Genomic DNA, 17450 nt, shown 5'->3' on the forward strand with positions numbered 1-17450 from the left:
GCTGAGGATTATCGTGGAGGTGTTGATGCCTATCCTTACTGATTGTGAGTATCCCTGGTACCTCAAGTGATCTATCTGGGCTACTAAGTGGACAAGTCGGTTCTACATCCTTTGAAAGACTGAGTGCAGGCGATAAATGATGCCCCACCTCCCACGCCCATCCAGGAGATAGTCATTTCTAGGGCTGGTGACGCACGACAGAAAATTTAGACCAAACCAAGCCTCCATCTTGGTTGCCCTACATCAAGCTTGGGAATGGTTCACCTGAGAAGACCTGGCTTTTAAAAGAATAAACCAACAGCTGTCATTGTCAAATATTTTAGTAGGTTATGATCCTAGAAAAGAGTTAGTGCTAACCTGCGATGCGTCTCTATATGGCATCGGGGCGGTATTAGCACATAGATGGCCAAATGGAGAAAAACACCCAATAGCATATGCCTCCAGGACCCTGGCTATAGCAGAAAAAAAGAATGCCCATATTGAAAAAGAAGGGTTGGTGGTAATATTTGGAGTAAAATAATTCCATCAATACCTTCATGGACGGAGATCTGTGATTGTCACCAATCGGCACGGTGGCACAGTGGTTAGCACTGCTGCCTCACAGTGCCAGGGACCCGGGGGTTCAATTCTGGCCTCGGATCACTGTCATAGAATCCCTACAGTACAGAAAGAGGCCATTCGGCCCATCGAGTCTGCACCGACCACAATCCCACCCAGACCCTACCCCCATATCCCTACATATTTTACCCGCTAATCCCTCTAATCTACACATCCCAGGACACTAAGGGGCAATTTTAGCATGGCCAATCAACCTAACCCGCACATCTTTGGACTGTGGGAGGAAACCGGAGCACCCGGAGGAAACCCACGCAGACACGAGGAGAATGTGCAAACTCCACACAGACAGTGACCCAAGCCAGGAATCGAACCCAGGTCCCTGGAGCTGTGAAGCAGCAGTGCTAACCACTGTGCTACCGTGCCACCTGTGTGTGGAATTTGCACATTCTCCCCATGTCTGCGTGAGTTTCCTCCGGGTGCTCCGGTTTCCTCCCACAGTCCAAAGATGTTAGGTTGATTGGACATGCTAAATTGTGTCAGGGGATTAGCAGGGTAAATATGTGGGTTATGGGAATAGTGCCTGGGTGGGATTGTGGTCAGTGCAGACTCGATGGGCCAAATGGCCTCCTCTGAACTGTAGGGATTCTATGATTACATGATTCTAAGCTGCTACTGGAGCTACTAAGAGAGCACAAAGCGGTGCCATCGATAGCACTGGCCCTTATCCAGAGATGGACAACTATCACTTGGAACACCAGCTGGGAGGCCGCGTGGCAAACGCAGATGCCTGAGGAGGCTGTCTTTGGCAGACACCCCACCGAGGGAACCATAGGTAGAAGGGACAGTAATGACCATGACTTTTCTGGATACCCTTCCAGTGGCCACACTTAATGTACATCTTTGGATGCAAAAGAACCCAGTCCTTGCAATGAACCCAGTCCTGCATGGTTTCCCCAACGTACCATGCCTCGGGACATCGGGGATGTCCTGAGGCATGGTACATGGGGGAAACCATGCAGACGCTACGACAACGGATGAATGAACACCGCTCGACAATCACCAGGCAAGACTGTTCTCTTCCTGTGGGGGAGCACTTCAGCGGTCACGGGCATTCAGCCTCTGATCTTCGGGTAAGCATTCTCCAAGGCGGCCTTCACAGCACACGACAGCGCAGAGTCGCTGAGCAGAAACTGATAGCCAAGTTCCGCACACATGAGGACGGCCTGAACTGGGATCTTGGGTTCATGTCACACTATCAGTAACCCCCACAGCTTGCCTCCTGGACTTGCAGAATCTCACTGGCTGTCCTGTCTGGAGACAATACACATCTCTTGAACCTGTGCTTAATGCTCCCTCCACTCACATTGTCTGTATCTTTGAGACCTGGTTGGCTGTAGAGATTCGCATTCTAATCAGTATTCTGTAACTTGATTTTGTGTCTCTGTATGCCCTGTTTGAGAGCAGATATGCACTCCATCTGACGAAGGAGCAGTGCTCCGAAAGCGAATGGCATTTGCTACCAAATAAACCTGTTGGACTCTAACCTGGTGTTGTTAAAACTCTTACTGTGTTTACCCCAGTCCAATGCCAGCATCTCCACATCAAATGGAAGAAGCCAGAGAGTGCTAGTGGAGGATTGTTTCTCCGAGTGGAGGCCTGTGACTAGTGGTGTGCCACAGGGATCAGTGCTGCGTTCATTGTTGTTTGTCATCTATATCAATGATCTGGATGATAATGTGGTAAAGTGGATCAGCAAATTTGCTGATGATACAAAGATTGGAGGTGTAGTGGACAGTGAGGAAGGTTTTCAAAGCTTGCAGAGGGATTTGGATAAGCTTGAAAAATGGGCTGAAAAATGGCAGATGGAGTTTAATGCAGACAAGTGTGAGGTATTGCACTTTGGAAGGACAAACCAAGGTAGAACATACAAGGTAAATGGTAGGACACTGAAGAGTGCAGTAGAACAGAGGGATCTGGGAATACAGATATATAATTCCCTAAAAGTAGCATCACCGGTAGATAGGGTCATAAAGAGTGCTTTTGGTACATTAGCTTTTATAAATCAAAGTATTGAGTATAAGAGTTGGAATGTTATGGTGAGGTTGTATAAGACATTGGTGAGGCCGAATTTAGAGTATTGTGTGCAGTTTTGGTCACCTAATTACAGGAAGGATATTAATAAGGTTGAAAGAGTGCAGAGAAGGTTTACAAGGATGTTGCCGGGACTTGAGAAACTGAGTTACAGAGAAAGGTTGAATAGGTTGGGACTTTATTCCCTGGAGCGTAGAAGAATGAGGGGAGATTTGATAGAGGTGTATAAGATTATGATGGGTATAGATAGAGTGAATGCAAGCAGGCTTTTTCCACTGAGACTAGGGGAGAAAAAAACTAGAGGACTTGGGTTAAGGGTGAAAAGTTTAAAGGGAATATTAGGGGGGGCTTCTTCATGCAGAGAGTGGTGGGAGTGTGGAATGAGCTGCCAGATGAGGTGGTGAACGCGGGCTCACTTTTAACATTTAAGAAAAACATGGACAGGTTCATGGATGAGAGGGGTGTGGAGGGATATGGTCCAGGTGCAGGTCAGTGGGACTAGGCAGAAAAATGGTTCGGCACAGCCAAGAAGGGCCAAAAGTTCTGTTTCTGTGCTGTAATGTTCTATGGTTCTATGGTTCTAGCAGCTCCCCTACACCCGTCGGAATGGTCAGGTAGACCATGCACTCGGCTGCACGTGGATTATGCAGGCCAATTCATGGATTTGATGTTCCTAGTCATAATGAGTACCCATTCCAAGTGGATGGACGTCCATAAGGTGCATTGGGCAACCACAATACTAAAGGCAAAGAAACTTTGCGCCTCAGTTTCGACACATGGGATCCCAGAATTGCTGCTCTCTGACAATGTGAACACCTGGCTGGCAAAAAATGTCCCAAAGTCAAATGGGATTCGACATATCAGGATGGCACCATACCATTCATCGTCGAACGGCCTTGCGGTGAGAGCGGCTAGACTTTAAAAGCTGGTTTTAAAAAACTGGCAGCCTCAATGGACACCAAGTTCTCACGTTGGTTATCTAACTATGGGCCAACCACCCCATGCCACTACGGTAATAGCGCCCGCAGAACTACTCATGGGCAGATGACTCCGAACTAGATGGAGTTTGATTTTCCCAAACGTGGTGGAAGTGGGGAGGGGGGCATTAAAAAAAAACATCTGGACCAGGTGCGGCCTGGAAATTGCAGGAGCCAACTGTGCCCTGTGGGCCGAGAATCAAGGAGCGTTCCCCGGACCAGCCTCCCCCAGCTCTCCGTTGCTCGTAGTTAGGACTTCAGAGTCCAAAATGGACACTGTTGATGTTGCCGTAACTACTCCTTTGCCTCCTGAGGAATGAAACAAACCAGAACTCCGGCGCTCAAGTCATAAGAGACTGGTGCCTGCTCGATACACCCTGCCTACGTTGGGCACCGAGTTGGAGGAACCGGACCCAGCACTGAAACGCCGCAAGAGACCCATGAGGTGTGTGAACTGCTGAGGTTCCTTGAACTGGGCGGGGTACCCGGCCCATGAGCATGGCCTCTTGGAGTATGAGCTCCGAGGTTGAGGTAATGATTGCATGCCCAATCAGGAGTCTCACCTGTGTATATATGGATATATTGAGTACAGTAAGTCTCAACACCAGGTTGTGGTTCAGACTTCTTACTGTGCTTATCCCAGTCCAACGCTGGCATCTCCACATCATAGCTACTATTGAGGAGTGTCAGGGATACTGACACTTCGATTCTGACTTTGTACCAGAAGCACTCTTTAGGAGTGGAACGGAGTTTGTAAATAAAGGGAATCTGGTGAGGGACGCTGGCCTCTGAGGAGGTATTTAATAAAGATTTGTTTCTGATCTTCGGAATCTCTCGAAGTGCTTAAATTAAAAGTTTGTTTGAGGATTGTGGAAGTTATGAAACAAGATAAGAACAGAAAATGTTGGAAAAGCTCAGCTGTCAGGCAGTCCTAAAAGGGTTTATGGAATTAAAACATGAGCTCCATTTCTCCCTCCACAGGTGCTGCCAGACCTGTTGAGCTTTTCCAGCTTTTCGGTTTCCAATTTCCAATGTGCGCAGTATTTTGCTTTTCTGAAAGTGATCGTGCTCTTGATTCCCCCCGAGCATTTGCTTCGTGACTGTAGCTTTTCCAACCAAGTCTTGAAGCCCGTAGCCTCCTATTCCAAGATCAGATCCCGAATTCTTCGCCGCTGGCTGATTTCAGCCCTGGGAATGTTTTCAGGAAAGGAAGAGTCACCACAGTCCAGTAACTACGCGTACAAGAGGCTCAGAGAGTGGGGGCAGAAGGCTGCTATGGAGGAATGATAAACACTTAAACAGATCAAACCAGTTATTGTTCAGACACAGAAAAAGCCCCTCCCCTCCCTTGATATCTCTGGCCTTGAGGAATTTGACTCACCATCCAGATTTTCACACTTGAAGGAGGTTTTCCATGTTCAATGAACATCCAGCCATGGTAGGACAGGAGCAGCTTGAGGGTCTGACGCATTGTGAAGACGAGGGCAACCCACAGCCCAGTGCTAAAGAGCAGGCCACTGAGAATGCTCTGGCTTTGATTGGACAGGTATCCGCTGCCAGAAGACAGAGATAGATTGAATGCACCAAAATGACATTCAATGCGTTATTTTGATGAGGCAAGCTGGAATTTGTAATCACTTACTTGGTGGGCAGATGATCCCTGATTCTCTCAATCATCCCTAGTGAGGGGTCGACCCTTGCGTACATTGTGGCAATCACTGCTACAACCACAAAGAGCCAGCTGGAGGGGCTGGCTGGGTAAACCCCGGTTAAGATGCCATTCTGGATAGAGAGAGATGAGACAGAACTCAATAGAGATTAACAACACTTCAAATAATCCCTTTCCCGCAAAAGGCTGTATTTCTATACTCTGTTTTATAACCTCTGACTCTGTGTCCACCATCATAGATTTGGAATGGAAGAAGGTATTGAATAAATTCATGGGATTAAAGGCAGATAAGTCCCCAGGGTCTGATGGCCTACATCCGAGGTGGTGGCAGCAGAGATAGTGGATGCTTTGGCTCTGATATTTCAAAATGTCTTGGATTCTGGAATGGCCTGATGGATTGGAGACATGCTAATGTGACACCTCTATTCCAAAAGGGAGAGAGGCAAAAAGTAAGAAACTTTAAGATGGTTAGCTTGACTTCTGTGGTGCGGAAGTTGCTGGAATCAATCATTGAGGAAATGACTGAACATTTGGAAAGACAAAGGTCAATCCTTTGTTGGAGTTCATTGAGGATATAACCAGCAAGGTGGATAATGGAGGACCTGTGGATGTGGTATATCAAGCCTTCCAGAAGGCATTTGACAAGGTGCCACATAAAAGAAGATGAGATCGCATGGGATTAAGGATAGAGTACTAGATTCAATTTAGGATTGTCTGACTGACAGAAAACAGAGTGTTGGGATAAATGGGCCCTTCTCTAGCTGGTGAATTGTGACTAATGGAGTGCCGCCTGGGTCAGTCGAATTATTTACTGTTTACAACCCAGATGAATGATCTGCAAGCAGGAACACAGTGCAACATAGTAAAATTTGCAGATGATACTAAAATAGGTGGGAAAGCAGGCTGTGAAAAGGAGATAAAGATTTTACAGATGATATAGATAGGCTAAAAAAAAAAGGGCCAAAATTTGACAGATGGAGTTTATTGTGGTTTATTTAGTCAGGTGTCATTCTGGCTGAAAAAAATAGAAAGGCAAATTATATAAATGGAAAGCAGATTCAAAATGCATCCGAGCAGAGGGTGCCTTTGTCCATGAATCACAAAGTCGGTATGCAGGTGCAGCATGTAATAAAAAAGACAAATGGGATGTTAGCATTTATCGCAAAGGGACTGGTGTATAAAAGTAGAGAAATGTTGTTGCAATTGTGTAGGATGTTGGTGAGACCACATCTGGAGTATTGTGTCCAGTTTTGGTCTCCTAATTTGAGGAAGGATGTGATGGCATTGGAGACAATTCAGAGGAGGTTCACCAGATTGATTCCGGGGATGAAAGGGTTGATGAATGAGGAGAGATTAAATAGTTTGGTTTTATGCTCGCTGGAGTTTAGAAGGATGAGAGGGAATCTGATCGACGTATATCAAATATTAAAAAGGGATTGATGGAGTAAATGTAGACCAAATGTTTCCTCATATGGGGCAATCTGGAACAAGAGGTCATAGGTATAGGTCGAGAGGTGGTAGATTTAAAACTGAGATGAGGAGGAACTGCTTCTCGCAGAGGGTGGTGAATTTGTGGAACTCGCTGCCCCATAGCGTGGTGGAGTTTGAATCATTAAATGATTTCAAGGAGGAGATAAGATATATTTCTGATAAAGAAATGAGTCAAAGGGATATAGGGAACAGGTAGGTAGGTGGATTTGAGACCAGGAGTGATCAGCCATAATCTGATTAAATGGCGGAGCAGGCTCGAAGGGCTGAAATGCCTACTTCTGTTCCTAATTCTTATGTAATCTGTGCAGTAAAGGAGGGAAGAGAAATTCGACTGACCACATTCTATAAAATAAGGAATGACTTCTTGGAGAAGCACGATTTTCATGAAATGTGCGATATAAAAGCAAGTCTTTCTTTACAGCAATTGAAATATTCCAAATTAAAGGAGTAGCAATGGGTACCTACATGGGTCCTAGCTACGCTCATCTTTTTATGGGGTATGTGGAACATTCCTTGTTCCAAGCCTACCCAGGTCCCCACCCACAACTCCTTTACCGGTACATCGATGACTATTTTTGTGCCGATTCATGCTCTCGTCCAGACTTCGAAAAATTTATCAACTTCGCTTCCACCCCTCCATCGCCTTCATCTGGTCCATCTCAGACGCTTCCCTTCCTTTCCTCGACCTTTCTGTCTCCATTTCCGGCAATAGACTATCAACCAACCTCCATTACAAGCCCACTGACTCCCACAACTATCTGGACTACATCTGGACTCACCCCACATCATGCAAGGACTCCATCCCTTTCTCTCAGCTTCTTCGCCTCCGTCGCATTTGTTCTGATGATGCCACTTTCCAAAGTGGTGCTCCTTTTTTCTCAACCGTGGATTCCCATCTACAGTTGTCGGCAGGGCCCTCAACAGCCTGCAGTCAATCTCCCGTGCCATGACCCTCACCCTCTCCCCTTCCTCCCAGAACAAGGATAGAGTCCCCTTGTTCTGACATTTCACCCCACCAGCCTCCACATGCAAAGCATAATCCTCCGCCATTTTCGCCAACTCCAGCATGATGCCACCACTAAACACACCTTCCCTTCACTCCCTCTGTCAGCATTCCGCAGAGACCGTTCCCTCCGGGATAACCTAGTCCACTCCTCCACTATACCCAACACCTCTCCCGTCACTCATGGCACCTTCCCATGAAATCGCAGAAGGTGTAACACCTGTCCCTTTACCTCTTCTATGCTCACCATCCAAGGTTTAAAACATTCATTCCAGGTTAAGCAGCGTTTCACTTGCACCTCTTTCAATTTGGTCTATTGCATTCGCTGCTCCCAATGTGGTCTCCTCTATATCGGAGAGACCAAATGTAGACTGGGTGATCGCTTTGCTGAGCACCTTCGGTCTGTGCGCAATCAGCACCCTGACCTTCCGGTTGCTTGCTATTTTAACACGATCCTGCTCCCATGCCCACATGTCTGTCCTTGGCTTACTGCAATGTTCCAGTGAAGCTCAACGCAAACTGGAGGAACAGCGTCTCATCTTCCGGCTAGGCACTTTACAGCCTTCTGGTCTCAACATCAAATTCAACAACTTCAGATGATTTGCTCTACCCCACCTTGGCCCCCTTCGTTTTCATTCTATTTTATTTAATTTTTTTACTGTTCTCTACCTTTTATTTCTTTATAGTCTTTCTTCATTTTTCTTTCCCCCCCCCCCCCCTTTTCTAAACTCTACCTCTGTCCCATCTTCCTTCCCCCTCCCCCCAACATTTTCATCTGTCACAGCTTCCAGTTTCTCTGCCATTTGGCCATTATTCTCTCTGTGGACAGCAATTGGCAGTCTTTACCCCCGATTTCTGTGGCTATGACTCATCTTTCATTTCCTCACCCAGCAGTATAAATAACTCCCACTTTCTATGCCTTTTAGCTTTGACAAAAGGGTCATCTGGATTCGAAACGTCAGCTCTTTTTTCTCCTTCCAGATGCTGTCGGACCTGCTGAGATTTTCCAGCGTTTTCTCTTTTGGAAGTACTTCTGACATTTAGGGCCCGATTTTACCATTGCGTCGTGCTCGTTTTTGGGTGCGTAAATGTGGTAAAGTCGGGTGTGAGACCATTAACGTGACCCGCGCCCATGGCCATTTCACCGAGGCCCAGGAATGGCTGCGATTCGATTCGCGCCTGAAATGGGCGCAACGGCGATTTAAATGCATTTGCATGCATTTCAATTGAATTAATGAACTGCCCGCCCAACTTTATCAGCATTTCCCCCTTTACCACCGCATTCGCCAATCTGGAATCGCGCCAAAATAGACATGCTGAATAAAAGTCTCTTTCGGGCGCTCCAGCTGCTGAACAGGTAAGTTCAGAGCTTCCAACGGCTCTGACTTAGATCAGTGGTGTGGGAGTGGGGGAGGGGTGGAGAGGGGGGCAGGGGGGGTCCACTGCCATTCTGTGAGCGATTGGTGGGGTGAGGGAGGGGGCAGGGAGTCATGATCGGCCTGGATGGGGGGGGGGGGGGGTGTGGACAAGGGGGACTGTGATGTCTGTGGGGAACATCGCTCCCGCTTTTCGCTCCCGAGCCGCTTTCTCTGCTTTTTGCGGCCCTGGAATGATGCGCTTTTTTGAATTTCTTTCTAACTGCGCATGCCGCAGTTCAGAGCTCCGATCGGTTTGGGTGCGTTAAGCCCCGCCCACAGTACATTTCAGACCCGTGATTTTTTTTTCAGGCTGAGTGCATATGGGGGTGCCTGAAAGCAGATTTCAAAGTCGGATCTGAATTGCGCCCAGATTCAGCACTTAGAATAAAAATGGTAAAATCAGGCCCTTAGTCACTGTGGACTGCAATTTGTATACAATAAAATCACTAATCAAATAATCAGTTTTACTGACCTGTGTTGACAGGGACACAAAAGAGAACCCCCCCATTCCCACCAGCTCTACACCAAAACAGTGACTCTGTTCTGTCCACCTTAGACGGCAGAATGGAGATCTGAAAACTGACACCTCAGATAGTGCAGCACTCCCTCAGTACTGACCCTGTGACAGTGCAGCACTCCTTCAGTACTGACCCTCTGACAGTGCAGCACTCCTTCAGTACTGACCCTGTGACAGTGCAGCACTCCTTCAGTACTGACCCTGTGACAGTGCAGCACTCCTTCAGTACTGACCCTCTGACAGTGCAGCACTCCTTCAGTACTGACCCTGTGACAGTGCAGCACTCCTTCAGTACTGACCCTGTGACAGTGCAGCACTCCCTCAGCACTGACCCTGTGACAGTGCAGCACTCCCTCAGCACTGACCCTGTGACAGTGCAGCACTCCCTCAGCACTGACCCTGTGACAGTGCAGCACTCCCTCAGCACTGACCCTGTGACAGTGCAGCACTCCCTCAGCACTGACCCTGTGACAGTGCAGCACTCCCTCAGCACTGACCCTGTGACAGTGCAGCACTCCCTCAGCACTGACCCTGTGACAGTGCAGCACTCCCTCAGCACTGACCCTGTGACAGTGCAGCACTCCCTCAGCACTGACCCTGTGACAGTGCAGCACTCCCTCAGCACTGACCCTGTGACAGTGCAGCACTCCCTCAGCACTGACCCTGTGACAGTGCAGCACTCCCTCAGCACTGACCCTGTGACAGTGCAGCACTCCCTCAGCACTGACCCTGTGACAGTGCAGCACTCCCTCAGCACTGACCCTGTGACAGTGCAGCACTCCCTCAGCACTGACCCTGTGACAGTGCAGCACTCCCTCAGCACTGACCCTGTGACAGTGCAGCACTCCCTCAGCACTGACCCTGTGACAGTGCAGCACTCCCTCAGCACTGACCCTGTGACAGTGCAGCACTCATTCAGTACTGACCCTGTGACAGTGCAGCACTCCTTCAGTACTGACCCTGTGACAGTGCAGCACTCCCTCAGTGCTGACCCTGTGACAGTGCAGCACTCCTTCAATGCTGACTCTCTGACAGTGCAAGTGCTCCCTCACTATTGCCTAGGGTCTTTAGCCCTGCCTGTATGCTTCAGTTTCTCCAAGGGATTTGAGCTGAAATCTTTGAATTCCAAGCTGAGTTTTGCTGAGTCAAACAAGACATCAACGTCATATTACTCACACCCTCATGGCAGCTTGCCATGGCAACCCACTCACAACATGCTATTCCAGATCCATTTGAGACATTATCCTGACAATACCACCCTGGAGGTTGTGTTCTCTATCTGAATCTTCAAACTGACCTTGCAAAGACCGGAATCATTAGCTCCTGTCAGTCCCAATTCCCTTCCCAAAATATTCCCCGTGCTTGGTTCTATTCTGTCTTGCTTGCATCACTGAGGAACATTCTCACCCAATATCATCCAGTCACAGCTTCAAGTGCTAGTTCTGAAACTGGAGGTTATGTGAAGGCTGGAGGAGGAAAGATTCAAGGAGTATGCTTTGTGGGCCACTGAATATTTTAATTAAGGTTTTTGCATCCCTAGGGGAGCAGGCGGGTGGCAGTGAACAATGGCTCTGATCTGGGTCACAGTGACTGGAAGCTCACAGGAATGGACCCGACTCATCATAGGCAACCCTTGTGAATACTGAGTACCCTGGAGCTCACCCTGTACCGGCGGATTCTCTTCTTCCATGAACGCAGGCCGGACAGGTAGACTTGCTTCAGGGCTTCATGGCTCAAGTGCAAATCGATCCCATCTGGGGTGACTGTGAACTGAAAGGCCACGGCCTGGTGGGCTTCTGCCATCTCCGGCGATTAAATCTGGCCTAAAGAGAAACACAGAGTTAACAGTCTCGATGCGCAATCCATGAACTCTGATCCATTGTCAATCAATAAATAGCAATCAGCCGGCACGCCTCAGGTAAACACACACACTGGTGCTTGGTACAAGTAGGAATGGGGAGAGACAAATTGAGGGTTAGGGGATAGTGAGTAGGACACAGAAGAGACTGAGCTGCCATGGAGGGAAGAGAAGACAGAGCGAGGAGATGGGTAGGAGTGATGTGAACCTGTTCCTGCTCCAGTTACACAAGTAGAGGGAGATACGGAAACACAGCAGAACACAGGGTACTGCCATTTCTTGTATCAAATTCCTAGGTGTCATTCATTACAACATGGAAACTAGAACAGCAACGCCACAAAATCAACTGAATGTCACTTCAAAGCACAATGAGCTGAAACAGCATGTCTCACTTTGCTCAGTCTCCAAATGTATTCACTTAACCTGGTGAGAAACTGCTATTGTGGCTTATGGAGGTTTATGAAATCTGCTTATGGACTGGACAACTATGCAAAATCCATTAACAGCTGTCCACTCACATAACATGTATAACTCACCATCATCGCCACCATGTTCATGAAAAGCACTGCACTCCCTCCTCTCTTCACACTTCCTCTCACTCTGTCACTTTAACACAAACATTTGACTGTTTTAAATCAGAGTTTTTTTTAAAAAAATCAGTGATTTATTCTAAGTTGACAGTGTCCTACAGCGTAGGCTCACTCCCAGAACACCCAGGTGTCTGACAGCCTCTCAAGCTGTTTAGAATATTAGCCCCATGTCTGACCCCAACTGCCTCCATCCAATCTGACTGATTGTGCCTGACTGTGACAACCTTTGACCCAGAAGGAGTCAGGAGCATTTGTAATTTCTTCAAAATGTCTGTGGAATCTATAATTATTTTTTTTAAATGTTTGAAAAGGACCTTTAAGAGGTTGCATCAATTGTAAACAGACCAATTGTATTTTCCTTGACTCATATTAAAACTTGTGACCTGGTGACTTTTGACCTGGAAACAGTAAGAACAGGGAGTTATGATATGAAAGTTGTGTGGCCAGACACAAAAGACAGCTGCAACAGAACGGAGATCAGAGAAGGCACATTTACAAGGAGGTTTTGATTTATTATTGTCACATGTACTAGCATACAATGAAAAGTATTGCTTCTTGCGTGCTATACATAGGGTTCTGAAGACTGTGGAGGAACAGAGAGATCTTGGGGTCCATATCCACAGATCTCTAAAGGTTGCCACTCAAGTGGATAGAGCTGTGAAGAAGGCCTATAGTGTGTTAGCTTTTATTAACAGGGGGTTGGAGTTTAAGAGCCGTGGGGTTATGCTGCAACTGTACAGGACCTTGGTGAGATCACATTTGGAATATTGTGTGCAGTTCTGGTCACCTCACTATAAGAAGGATGTGGAGGCGCTGGAAAGAGTGCAGAGGAGATTTACCAGGATGCTGCCTGGTTTGGAGGGTAGGTCTCATGAGGAAAGGTTGAGGGAGCTAGGGCTGTTCTCTCTGGAGCGGAGGAGGCTGAGGGGAGACTTAATAGAGGTTCATAAAATGATGAAGGGGATAGATAGAGTGAACGTTCAAAGACTATTTCGTCGGGTGGATGGAACTATTACAAGGGGGCATAACTATAGGGTTCGTGGTGGGAGATACAGGAAGGATATCAGAGGTAGGTTCTTTATGCAGAGAGTGGTTGGGGTGTGGAATGGACTGCCTGCAGTGATAGTGGAGTCAGACACTTTAGGAACATTTAAGCGGTTATTGGATAGGCACATGGAGCACACCAGGATGATAGGGAGTGGGATAGCTTGATCTTGGTTTCAGATAAAGCTCGGCACAACATCGTGGGCCGAAGGGCCTGTTCTGTGCTGTACTGTTCTATGTTCTATACAAAGCATACCGTTCATAGAGAAGGAAAGGAGAGAGTGCAGAAGGTAATGTTACAGTCACAGCTAGGGTGAAGAGAAAGATCAACTTAATGCAAGGTAGGTCCATTCAAAAGTCTGATGGCAGCAGGGAAGAAGCTGTTCTCTGAGTCGGTTGGTATGTGTCCTCAGACTTTTGTATCTTTTTCCTGACGGAAGAAGGTGGAAGAGAAAATGTCCGGGGTGCGTGGGGTCCTTAATTATGCTGGCTGCTTTGCTGAGGCAGCGGGAAGTGCATACAGAGTCAATGGATGGGAGACTGGTTTGCGTGATGGATTGGGCTACATTCACGACTGAAGTTTCTTGGGCAGAGCAGGAGCCATACCAAGCTGTGATACAACCAGAAAGAACGCTTTCTATGGTGCATCTGTAAACGTTGGCGAGTGTTGTAGCAGACATGCCAAATTTCCTTAGTCTCCTGAGAAAGTAGAGGCATTGGGGGGTTTTCTTAACTAGTGTCAACATGGGGGGACCAGGACAGGTTGGTGGTGATCTGGACACCTAAAAACTTGAAGCTCTTAACCCTTTCTACTACTTCTCCGTTGATGTAGACAGGGGCAGGTTCTCCTCTACGCTTTCTGAAGTCGATGACATTGAGAAAGAGATTATTGTCACCGCAAGGGCAGCACGGTAGCACAGTGGTTAGCACTGCTGCTTCACAGCTCCAGGGACCTGGGTTCGATTCCCGGCTTGGGCCACTGTCTGTGTGGAGTTTGCACTTTCTCCTCGTGTCTACGTGGGTTTCCTCTGGATGCTCCGGTTTCCTCCCACAGTCCAAAGATGTGCTGGTTAGGTTGATTGGCCATGCTAAAATTGTCCTTAGTGTCCCGAGATGTGTAGGTTAGAGGGATTAGTGGGTAAATATGTAGGGATGGGGGTAGGGCTTGGGTAGGATTGTGGTCGGTGCAGACTCAATGGGCCGAATGGCTTCTTTCTGTACTGTAGGGATTCTATGATTTCACCAGGTGTGCGCAGACATTACAGTTAAATAGGACAGAAAGCCTGTGTGTAATACAGAAAATAGGTCTTCAGTTCTACCAGAACCGTTCTACCACTGTTCAATGTGGTTTGATGACGACAACTTCTGGGAATCTAGGAAGGGATATGGCTTCCAGTGAATGCGAGTGGGAAAATGAATGATCCCACATACCAGAGGCCAAGTGAGAGAAATTTGGAAGAACCCATTGTGCTACATGTCTGAGGGAAACGATTCAGGTGCATTTGGATGTGTAAGACATATCTTTGTAGCATCAACTATTTAAAGTAAAATTTCCCTTTATATTTCAATATAAATTTACCTGGTAATTTATATTTAACTTGCACTGGTTCAATAAAGTGAAATTTTGTTGGTAATTTCTTCATTTGGGCTTGTTTGATAAAGTTGGTTATTCTGCGGATGGTAACATTGATTCCCCATCAACCCCAATGTTGTCCAGGACTCTGCCCCCAGACCCCCCTCTCTCAGGCTAACATGTACAGTAAATATTGAGCCATAAAAACGGGAAAGCCCAGAAAACTCCACTGGCATTCAACAGTAACATCTTGATCAAAACCACCAGTTCACAATTGACCAGAAGCTGAACGAGACATTACCAGAATGAGAGAAAGATCAGACACACTCCAACAAATAGTTCACCACTTGACCCCTCAAAGCCTTTTCCTCTATCTCCAAGGGTTATATTCAGAGCATGAGAGAATGCTCACCATTTACCAGAATGTTTGCATCCTCAGGAAGCTTTAACAGAGCAGTTTGTTCGTACTCAATCAACAGCTTCTCCTTCACCAGTACACTGTGACTGCAGCATGTACCATATACAGGAGACAATGCAAGAAGCAACCAGAGTCACTTTGACAGTATCTCTCTCTCTTGCACCCTCTACCACTGAGATAAACAAAAGCAGAAACCTTAATTAACTAAGTTCCTGTCCAAGTCACACACCATCCTGCCTGGACAGTTATTCCAACTCTGAATAGTTCAATATCCTGGGATTCTCCAATGGGAATGTCATTACCACAATGACTGCAACCGTTCAAGGCAACCATTCACCACCCACTCAGAGTAACAAGGAATAGAAATATGGGCAGCACAGTGGTTAGCACTGCTGTCTCACAGCTCCAGGACCTGGGTTCAACTCTGGCCTTGGATGACTGTCCATGTGGAGTTTGTACATTCTCCCTGTGTCTGAGAGAGTTTTCTCTGGGTGGTCCAGTTTCCTCCTACAGTCCAAAGATGTGCAGGTTAGGTGGATTGGAAATGCTAAATTGCCCCTTAGGTGTCCAAAGAGGTGTAGGTTGGGGGGGGGGGGGGGGTTTAAGCAAAGTAATTACAGTGATAGGGGATGTGGCGGCGCCTGGGTAAGATGCTTTGTCAGAGTCACTGTAGACTTGGTGGGCCGATTGGCCTCCTTCTGCACTGTAGAGATTCTAAGAGTCTAAATTTGTAGCCATGTCAATATTGCTTAGACCCCGAGAATAAACAAGATAGCCACACAAACACACAAAATGCTGGAAAATCTCAGCAGGTCTGACAGCATCTGTGGGGAGAGAAAAGAGCCAATGTTTTGAATCTAGATGACCCTTTGTCAGATGCTGTCAGGCCTGCTGAAATTTTCCAGCATTTTGTGTTTTTGTTTCAGATTTCAGCATCCACAGTATTTTGCTGTTAAGATAGCCACACAAGTAGACAGTGTGTGAAGTAGACCATTTCCCCACAGAACCTGAATTGAATATTCAGAGTAGCTGCATCTAACCTCCCCGGTATCACATGGTCCCGAATGATTAAACCATTTGCATTAAATTTAGTTCTGTAGTTTTGTTCAGGAAAAGGAACAAAATGAAATGGGTGCAGAACACACTGATCCCAAGAGTCATTCAGTACGTATACACTTTGCTCTGCTGTGGGCATGATCCAGCCATTTATTTAGATTTGACAGTTTCTTCGTACCAGGCGTTGAAAACCATCAGGTGAAGGAGAAAGGGACAGAGGCAAGTTACAATTTATAAATGGGACAGCTAATCTGAATACATTCATAAAGGACAATATGGTGAACTCCTCAAGGTGCCACAGAATCTGTTAACCACAGAATACATGATCAATGCTTAATAAAATCCAGAAACTGTTAACCCCAGATGGATTTAGAACCTTCGAAAAATGTCATTTCAGTTGTTTAGCAATATCAGGCAAGCTCCTTACCCCCAATCTCTCTCTTTCACTAGTATCAAGCTGATACATCTTCTGCCGCAGTGTGAATTTACACAACATCTTGACAAGTTTCAGTACACAAAGAAGCTCTGATTGTTTTGGTGATGGGACCAGTACTGCCTCGTTCAGTTGCACCTCCTCTGCAGTGGGATGCACTGCCCAATTTAAGAACCAACCCCAGCCAAACAGAACCAGCTTTCAGGATTTTATTTTCTCATTAGGTTGTCAAAAAATCAAATCACAGAAAATCATAAATTCAACAAGTTCAAATCTAACCTTTCCTTCTGCCCTCGAGTCCTCCTGAAATTAATAGCTGCCTTGGTCCAGGAATTCGGAGAATAAACTCCACTCTCTCACCAACTTCTAATACACTGCTCACACTGTCTTTCCTGTAGGTTAATGGTTCCAAAGTCTGCTGTCTTTCGGATATTTCATTGCAATCTCCCTGTACACTCACTCACCCCAACTTTATGTCACTTCCTACCAATCAGGTAGTGAAGATTCGAGCAGCAGCTCTTATTTACATGGAGGAAGTTCAGATCGTATAACAAGGTCGCTCCAGGCAGCCAATAGCTCACGTGCAGCCACCACATATCATTATCTCTGTTTCCTGCTCATAAGAGGGCCAATAACATTCGGGCAAAGAGCAAATGAACAAACGTTCATGGTCATTCAATCCATGGCACAGAGGGAGGAGGAAAAGTTTTTCAACACTTTTCCTTCTCGCACTGTGGGAAATATTCAGATCCTT

The 17450-nt window shown here is 46.7% G+C and overlaps 1 protein-coding gene across 1 annotated transcript in view; it reads right to left on the minus strand.

The window, feature by feature from the left end:
* The window catches only part of LOC144498745 (carnitine O-palmitoyltransferase 1, liver isoform-like), a 45851-nt gene extending 28706 nt beyond the window's left edge, over positions 1 to 17145 (minus strand). The window contains exons 1-4 of the mRNA XM_078220362.1: positions 16976 to 17145; positions 11387 to 11547; positions 5269 to 5408; positions 5008 to 5179 (exon numbers count right to left, since the gene is read on the minus strand). Coding sequence (XP_078076488.1) covers positions 5008 to 5179; positions 5269 to 5408; positions 11387 to 11527 — 453 coding nt within the window. The 5' untranslated portion in view covers positions 11528 to 11547; positions 16976 to 17145. The remainder of the gene's footprint in view (positions 1 to 5007; positions 5180 to 5268; positions 5409 to 11386; positions 11548 to 16975) is intronic.
* Positions 17146 to 17450: the final 305 nt, after the last annotated feature.

The sequence above is a fragment of the Mustelus asterias genome, chromosome 9 (genome assembly GCF_964213995.1).
Source record: "Mustelus asterias chromosome 9, sMusAst1.hap1.1, whole genome shotgun sequence".
Lineage (NCBI taxonomy): Eukaryota > Metazoa > Chordata > Chondrichthyes > Carcharhiniformes > Triakidae > Mustelus > Mustelus asterias.